This window comes from Papaver somniferum, unplaced genomic scaffold, assembly GCF_003573695.1.
Source record: "Papaver somniferum cultivar HN1 unplaced genomic scaffold, ASM357369v1 unplaced-scaffold_75, whole genome shotgun sequence".
Lineage (NCBI taxonomy): Eukaryota > Viridiplantae > Streptophyta > Magnoliopsida > Ranunculales > Papaveraceae > Papaver > Papaver somniferum.
The window spans coordinates 1,486,401-1,495,102 of record NW_020650415.1 but is presented as its reverse complement, the minus strand read 5'-3'; the positions used below and the strand labels follow the sequence as shown (position 1 = coordinate 1,495,102).

The 8,702-nt window shown below is 34.8% G+C and overlaps 1 protein-coding gene across 1 annotated transcript; it reads right to left on the bottom strand.

Annotated features, from left to right (window-relative positions):
• Positions 1 to 1,433: 1,433 nt before the first annotated feature.
• On the bottom strand, positions 1,434 to 3,907 carry LOC113344259 (protein DETOXIFICATION 27-like). Its single transcript, XM_026588268.1, has 8 exons — positions 3,612 to 3,907; positions 2,981 to 3,522; positions 2,790 to 2,876; positions 2,572 to 2,628; positions 2,225 to 2,463; positions 2,016 to 2,134; positions 1,791 to 1,877; positions 1,434 to 1,696 (listed from the first exon to the last, which is right to left on the bottom strand). Exons 1-8 carry the CDS (start codon positions 3,879 to 3,881, stop codon positions 1,646 to 1,648), a joined length of 1,452 nt encoding a protein of 483 aa, XP_026444053.1. The 5' UTR covers positions 3,882 to 3,907; the 3' UTR covers positions 1,434 to 1,645.
• Between the last annotated feature and the right edge of the window lie 4,795 nt (positions 3,908 to 8,702).

The window sequence follows — 8,702 nt, the reverse complement described above, 5'->3', positions numbered from 1 at the left end:
TCTATTTGTCGTACGAGGAACTTTGATGTTGAATTCATCGGACCTAGATCATGTATATAGTTATTGGTGTTTGTAGGAAGTAATTGGTGTTCGTAAGAACTAAATTGTGTTGAAGTTTTTTTGCTCAAAGTTGTAGTTGCAATTAGGTATATAACTTTTTAGCAACGGATTTTGTTTGTAATCATTCAGTTTAATATTGTATCTATTAATGATACAATATCTTTGTTAGGCCGGGGAAATATTAAAACACGATGGTTTTTTGATGGATAGAACATCATGAGGAATGATCTCTTTGTTCAACAAACACTTATTGTCTCTCTCAGGACTTTATGTTTTATATTGTTCAATACACACTATAGCTCGTTCAGTTGGGAGAATTAGAATCCTAGAAATATAATTATGGGGTAATCGAATTTTTGGAATTGAATTCCAAGGAATTTGATTCCAATCCAAAAAAATCATGTTCAGTTGTGGTAATTCAATTACCTTTGTTATTACTCGACAATCCAATTCCATTGCATCATTGGACCAATGCAATGGAAATCTATCATTTTGGAGGGAATTGGATTCCTAGGAATTGAAATTCCCAATTACATAGAGTTCATTTATGTCGTTCGGTTCAAAGATTTGGGCGCATTCCCTAGGAATTGGATTCCTAGGATTCCAATTCTCCCAACCGAACGGGCTGTTAATGTCTCTCTCAGCAATTTATGTTTATGCGCTTTGAGTCTTTCGTCTCATAGCAACAGTAGAATTTCGTTGAATATGAGATCGACATTGTAACAGGAAAATTGTGTTTTGACTGACCAATTTTATTTTTTTTGGCTTGCAAAGTTTTTGCAACTGTTACAATTTTAAAATTTTGCACAACGGTTCCGACTAAAATTTTAAAATGAACTATTGCTATTTAAATAGCGCACTAAAACTACCAATATTGACTGACCAAATGAACTATTGCTACTACATTTTGAATTTCGCAATCTTCTACAACTTTTCCGACTAAAATTAAGTATAGTTTGTTTCAAAATCGGTTTGAAAGGCCAAAACGGATGCAATAGTGCAATTTTGTTATTTTAATCTAAAAAACAGTTGCGTCAAATTTACGTTGTCATGATCTAGTATAAGAAGAAGCAGATTGGTACCGTTTTATATCATTTTTTTGTCAATAATTAAAAAAGAAAAAAAAAACGGACGGATGGACTGACGGACGGACGGATTTTGTTGGCCACAATGTCTGAAATTAAATGAGATGACTCCCGTTTTTTCATTTATTTTAGGGAATTAAGGTGCTATACAAATTTACACCATATATTTAAGTTTTTCGGTAATTTAATTTTAAAAATAATTAAGATTTGCAGTCTGAATTATCGATATTCCCTATCAACAAAAAGCTAATAAATTAATCAGGAAAATGCATCATCTGTAGTATCAGCTTCGAAATAAAAGATCAAAAACAATTCTCATTACATTCTAGTGAAATAAAAAAGAAAAAAAAAGTGGGAGAAGACGACACACGAATCATTTATGTAATGATGCTGCTGCTGCTGCTTACGAAAAGATCTTTTTATTGGAATTACAGTTACATGGACCTTAGCGGTAGCTAAGTGGCCTACCATCAGTTGTAACAATGTATAAGGTGATGCTTTTATGGTTTGCCAAATGAATTTGACATCATCCGCGAGCTCGCCTTTTGAGCCTTAAATTTAAGAAGAGATAAAATGTAAGATCAAATAGTAATTAAGAGAATGATATGGATCTAGAAATTGGGTAATTTTGAAGGGAGAGTTTACCTGCATATCCCAGTCACATCTAATGGTGATTATGATCAATATCAGCGTTTGAATAGCGGTACCACCTATCATTCCACTCCATATACCCTGTAAGTTCTCGTAGTTTAGTTTCATCAGTACTTCAATGTTCGTTAGAGAATAACGCTAACCACAAAATGAGACTTGCAATAACATTCACTGGTGTAGTTGGGCAAGTAAAGAGAAAGTATAGTGTGGAATACATACTCCAACACCAAGATGGAAAATCCATCCAAGGGTAGCTCCAAGGGGAAGCCCGATTATATAATAGCAGCCGATGTTAATGTAAGCTACGGAAGCTTGCCATCCCGAGCCAACGGCTACCCCTGAAAAATTGAGTTCAAAACATTAACTAGTAACATTAGCAACTGTATGTTAAATTCATTGCATAGAGGGGGTATAGAATGGATGTGTACCTGATAGAACAGGTTGAATGCTGTTCAGGAGAATGGCTAAGGCCAAGAGTAATGCAAGACTATCAACTGCTTGGAGGATGACATTGCTCGTGGTGAAAAGGGTTGCCAACTTATCATGAAAAATCATTATCAAGGTACAAAAAAATATCCCTATTATCAAAGATGTAGTTGCTGAAACTATGGAAGCAAATTTCGCAGCTTTTCCATTCCCCGTTCCAAGCTCGTTTGAAACCCTTACGCTGATGGATAAGCAGCATGAGACACAAATTAGAAGCATTTGGGACAGAATATGCTATATCTATTTACTAGAAAGAAGCCAATTCATCAAATTCGAAATGGTAAATTACCCGGTTGCTCCGAAAAAAGCAAGTGGAATCATCACCTCCCATGCATTTATACTCATACTGTGAACCATCAAATATAATCATTAAAAATCAAACTATGATACCGACTTCAGGTCAAAGATCGCACACTAAAAAGATGTTACATTGCATTTACATGCAATTGGAACTACTGTCCATGTCCAAATTAGAACTTAGAAGACAAGCCTAGGAAGAATACACACCAGATAGTAAGAGCTGAGACCGCAACCGTGGCATTGTCCAAGTTCCCAGTCATCAAAACCAGTACTTTGTAGTACCAGTTCTCCAAGCTGTACATTCCCATGAACCATCAAACTTAGCCAAAACAAAATTCAACAAAAAAATCTACCGGTAGGGAAAAAAAGTCAAAGAAAGAGAAAGATATCCAGTATACCATAACATGACGCCAGAAGCCACAGAGAGTTTGAAATACTCCCAAAGGCCAGTAAAGGCTTCTATAGAAAAACCAGTCCAAGTTTCAGGACAACCACCACAAGCAATGTAAGAATACAATCCCAAAACTATAATCCCCCATGAGAAATTCAACGTAGCAGCAGCTCCACGAACACCAAAACCAAGTTTGAAGATGACTAACCAGCTAAGGAAAATATGAACCAGTAGGGCACCCAAACTTACCCAAGCAACTATAGGTGTCTTAAGTTGGCACTGAAGAAATCTTTGTAAAGGAAATAGCAAGGCAAGGACAAAAGGAAGTGGGATCAACCAGGTTGTCACTAATCCTGATACCTCAGCTATATCATCTGGTTGTCCCAAGAACTTAAGAATTGGATCAGTGAATATGTAAAGTGGTAGAAGTAAAATTGAAAAGATATTCAAAACAACCCATGAACGCTGCAAGTAAATTCCTAGCATATGGTATTGTTTAGCTCCGTAAGCTTGACCGCATAATGTTTCTAACGCACTCGCCATTCCCAACTGAAAAACGACATAAAAAACAAAAGAAATACTAATTGGAAACCTAGAGTATAGGGAAGTAAGTAAAAGAGATGTAGAGTGTTACATACCAGTAAGCCGAAACTAAAACCAACGATAACCATAATGGAAATAGCAGTTCCAGCAAGCTCAAGGTTACCCAAATGACCAGCAAAAGCTTGGGTGATAACGAACGTAGAATAAGAAGCTAGACGACTAACAATAGCCGGGCCAGCAATATACCATAACTTCTTTGATTCAACCCAAACTCTAGTCGGTAAATCATCTCGTATTTCATTATGATGATTCAGGTGCAGTGTAGTCGCTGGTGATATATATTCTTCTAATAATGGAACGTTCATCGATTTCTCTCTTACTGCATCTCGAGTTTTGCGATCTTTCATTTTACTTGATCTAGTAGTTCTATTTCTTACCAATTTTGCTACTTTTATCTACTTTCTAAAAAAATAGGTTTGTTTGGTTTTCACAAATATTAAGAAAACTAATCATTGGAGTCACTTTTCCATGTTCTTTCCTAATCTATCCTTTGATCCCCACTCATTTGTTACTAGAGAAAGAGGAAAGAGAAGTGATCCCCTTTTTATATTAGGAGAGAAAATGGAATAGTATTTTATAGTCTTCATCTGTCATACTCGAAAGAACCCTTTACCGGTTATTCATATACTTAGCCCAAGCATTTACCTGATTCCAAGACTTATTGTTGAGATATTCTTAGGTCAGTAAAGGACAATAATAAATCATTAGTATATAAAGAACATATCCAAAAAGACCTGCGAAGAAACAACGGATGGTATGTCTTTTAAAAGAATACTAAATAACTTAGAAGGTGTAGTTCTCACATGTTTGCTACAAAATGTTCAAATCCCGCAGGAAGATCACTTTCTACCAAACCTCCCCGCCAAATTTTACTAGAATTCAAGTTGTGAATTGTTGTCTCAACTCAATTCAATCCAATTTTCTCCAAAATGAATGTTATTCCCAAGATTTGATTTGATTTTTGGAAAGGTAGGAACCTAACTGTTTGTCAAGTAAATTACAAGTTTTCCTTTTTACCACTGCTGGTAGCCATGAGTCATCAATAATAAAAAATGAGGGGTTGCCCGTGTATTAATTTGATACTTCGCTTGTTATACCTGGCTCTTTTCCCCAATGACGTGACACCATTCAAAACTCTAGCAATCCAAGAAACCATTTGGGGCAGCGGTGCTTCCTTGCTAAACCACTAACGTCGTGATAGGTTAGTGTGACAATTTTGGGGAAAAGATGTAGCGAATAAGAAGCATTTGAGGAAATAATATATCAAGAAAAGGTAGTGTGAAGTCACCCATAAGATCATAGAAAAATTCTAATCGAATTACTCCTTATGAATCACCCAGAAAAACCCCAGTTTTCAAATCTTGGGGTCCCAAAAATCCCAAATTTCATTTCAACAAAATTCTCTTTTAAGTCTCTGAATCAAACCAATTATTTTTTGTTCTTACAATCAAATGGCTGCTGCAGTACACAGTCTTTTCATAATCAAATGGCTGATTCCAAATATTCAATTAACAAACTTTCTAAACAGCTTAACTAATTACATCTTCCAAAATTAAACACATCCAAATGTTAATCACAAATATGGTTTGAGAATCAACATATTTGGGATTAAGATATGAAACAAAAGAAAAGGAGTGGTAGAAGAGGAAAAAGTTAAGGGAAGTAAACGATTTTTTTTTAGTATAAACCTATATTTTCTTCTTTAATGCATAGTGCAAACGAGGGGGGTATAGAGATTATTTACATAATTAGGAAGAGTTCGACCCAATGTTGCAGGGACAACCCAAAAAAATGCCGTAACCGTGTCGGACACACGAACTGACACGACGCGCGAGCGACACGCCACATCACGTGTCGCATAAAAATCGATACTAGACACTTTACGAATCGGACACCTCATAAATGATTAATTTTGGCTTGGAAAATCCAAATAAACTAAATATGAAGCTAATTTATTTATTTTTAGTCAAATCCAAGTATTATTCATGAAAATCTTTACCATTATTTCATTATTATTAATTTTATTTAATTAGCAATCAAGTATTTTACAAATAAAAACAATTATTTTATTGAGCAGATTATATATTGTAAAATCTCATTTTAATGGTGTACGTAATACATCTAACGTGTCCCCGTAACCCACTTTTCAGAGATTTGACGTGTCTCCATAATCGTATCGTGTCGTAACCGTGTCACGTGTCTGTTTCCATACAACATAGGTTGGACCCACATTTTCTGTACATAGCGTTATCATGGCTTGTGGTTATGAGGACATGCTAGAAAGGAATTTGTTTTATGTATTTTATTTTTTTTTCAACAAATAACACCATAAATTTATTAAAATAATTGAGCATGACAATGTAACCCCTGACATGTTGGATAGGATCCACAGGGAGGTTTATATAACAAAAAATTAGTATTTAAGTCAGGAATGTAGATTTTAAATAATAAGCAAAACAGTACTGAATTAAATTTAAAAAAAGGTAAGGTGATAAATATGACTCCTTTAAAATGAAAAAGGAAAATATCCAAAAAGATGCCAACATGCATGGGTGATAAGTCGGGACAGTGTTGTATGGTAACGGAAAGTGCATTGTGTGCGCCCATGCATGTCATGTAACGGGAAGACAAAAATCCCTTATAAAATAGAAATATTTTTAAGCATAAAATTATATTAATATTAAAATGTTATATATCCCAATTTAGCCGTCAAATTTGTGTAAATTGGGTAAATTCTTTATATGATCTAAAACCCAAATGATGTGACACCATCCAAAATCCTAGACCTATATAGCCACGAAATCATTTAGGGGAGCGGTGGTTCCTGGCTTAACAATCATGAACCATTAATCCCGCGACTGATAAAAGGGGGATAACATTGGGAAGATAAGGAAGAATAATTTTCTTCACTATTGTATCCATAAAGGGTAGTTCAGTTATTCTAGTTTAAGCTCATCTCGTTTAATGAATAGCGCAAACGAGTACGAGAGGGAGGTCTAAACTACTTTCCCAAACCGGCGGAACAGTTCTAATAAATTCTATCCTTCAAGGTTTTCCAACCTACCAAATGCAAGTGCTTTCTCTCCCTAAAAAAACACTAGATCAAATAGACTAAACTCAAAGAGACTTTTGGTGGAACAAAAAAAAACCCAAAAGAAATGGAGGTTTTATAAAGGTATGGATCAGTGTTTGCAAATCCATTTCTCAAGGGGGTCTAGGGATTAAGAATCCTCACCAATTTAACATATCCCTTCTTACGAAGCTTGCAAGTCGTCTCATTTCAGAACAAGATCAATTATGGGTTCAACTTCTTAAAGCGAAATATTTCCCAAAATCCCATCCTATGGAATTCTCAAGGTCTTCGAAAGTATCTTGGATCTGAATTAACATAAAAAAGGGATTAGAACTTATTAAAGGTAATTTTGTTTGGCAAATAAAAAACGGAGCGTCTACGAAAATATGGGAAGATAAATGGGTGCCTAATACAAATACTATTCAGAAGCCCGTTAATATTCAAGAACCTATTCATCAAAGGGTAAAATAGTTGATGACTCCTGAAGATACTTGGGACCAAGACAAGCTCAATACATAGTTTGATCCAGAGGTAAGAGCAAAGATTTTATCCATTACACCAAAAACGCAAGAACGGGACAAAATAAGATGGAAACATCATCCCTCAGAAGTATTCTCAGCTAAAATATTTATAACTTTATCATAAACCAAAACCAAGAAGATAATAGCCTAAATACTTTTCCTTGGAAAAATCTATGGAAAATACAGGTTATTCCGAGAATCAAGTTATTTGTTTGGAAATTAGCACATAATAAGGACGTAAGCACAATATGTCCGATGTGCGACTCTCAGGATCAAGAATCAAAACAACACTACTTTCGGTTTTGTCCCTTTGCTAGGGATATCTGGTTTGGTCTGTCTCTAGAAATAGTGAATATTAGAATTTTCGCGGACTCAATAATAAATTGAATACATGAGTGGATCATGGACCAAGATATCTACCAGGGGTCAGATAAAATCGCAACCACTTCTTGGTTTATTTGGAAGTACAGATGTTCGGTGGTTTTCGACAAAAACACCCCGAGCCCGAATCAACTCATAGAGCAAATCAATAAATTCCCGAACCATAATTCCCAAGGAATCAAACAAATGCAAATGAAGAACAAAGGAAGAAATATTTCAAACAAAAATTGGTCGAATTTAAAGACGGACTGGATCCTATTTACTCATGCAGCTTTCAAAAAATAAGATTCAACTATGGGGTACGCCTTTTTGTTTTACTCAGTAGATAGTGAATCTTTCATTCATATTGCAGCGGGTTCGGAGTGGGCCTCCTCAGCTCTTCATGCAGAAGCAAAACCGTTGTTAAAATCCTCATCCTGGTTAAGAGAAAATATTTTATCCAGTGTTTCGATAGCAATGGACTGCAAATCTCTAGAGGATTCGATCAACAAGATCTGTAAAGATTCTCCTTGGGGAGCGGACACCACCATTCAGGAAACTATATCCATTCTTGAAAATCTTCCACAAGCCCAGGTAAAGTATATAAACAGGAAATACAACTATGCAGCATATTATATAGCCAAAGAAGCTCGGTCAAAGCATCTTAGGCACATGTCTTCCAATATTCAACAAAAAGTTTCAAAATCCAGTGTTATTTCCAATGTTTTTTCCAAAAATGAGATTTTAAATCTCTTGTACTCTATTATTTGATTAATTAATCTCGTTTTTTCATCAAAAAAAAAAGTACGATAGGGAGGTTATTTCTTTAATTATAAAGGATTGGACCCTGCATTTTTTTACATAGCCTTAAATAGAGCTTGTTGTTAGAGAGGGCATTTTGGAAAACAATTTGTTTTCTTATATCTTTTTTATTTAAAAAAATCAACATAATTGAATTTTATTAAGATAACTGAGTTGCATATCCAACATATGCCAAATATGGAAGATGGGATCCATAAGAAAATTTATATAATAAAAAATTAATATTTAAGCAAAGAATGTACTATCTTAATATAAAATGTGAACGGAGTATGAAATTATAAGTAATATTTCTTTAAAATTAAAAAAGAAAAAAGCGAAAAAGACGTCAACACAATAAAAAAAAAATCGGC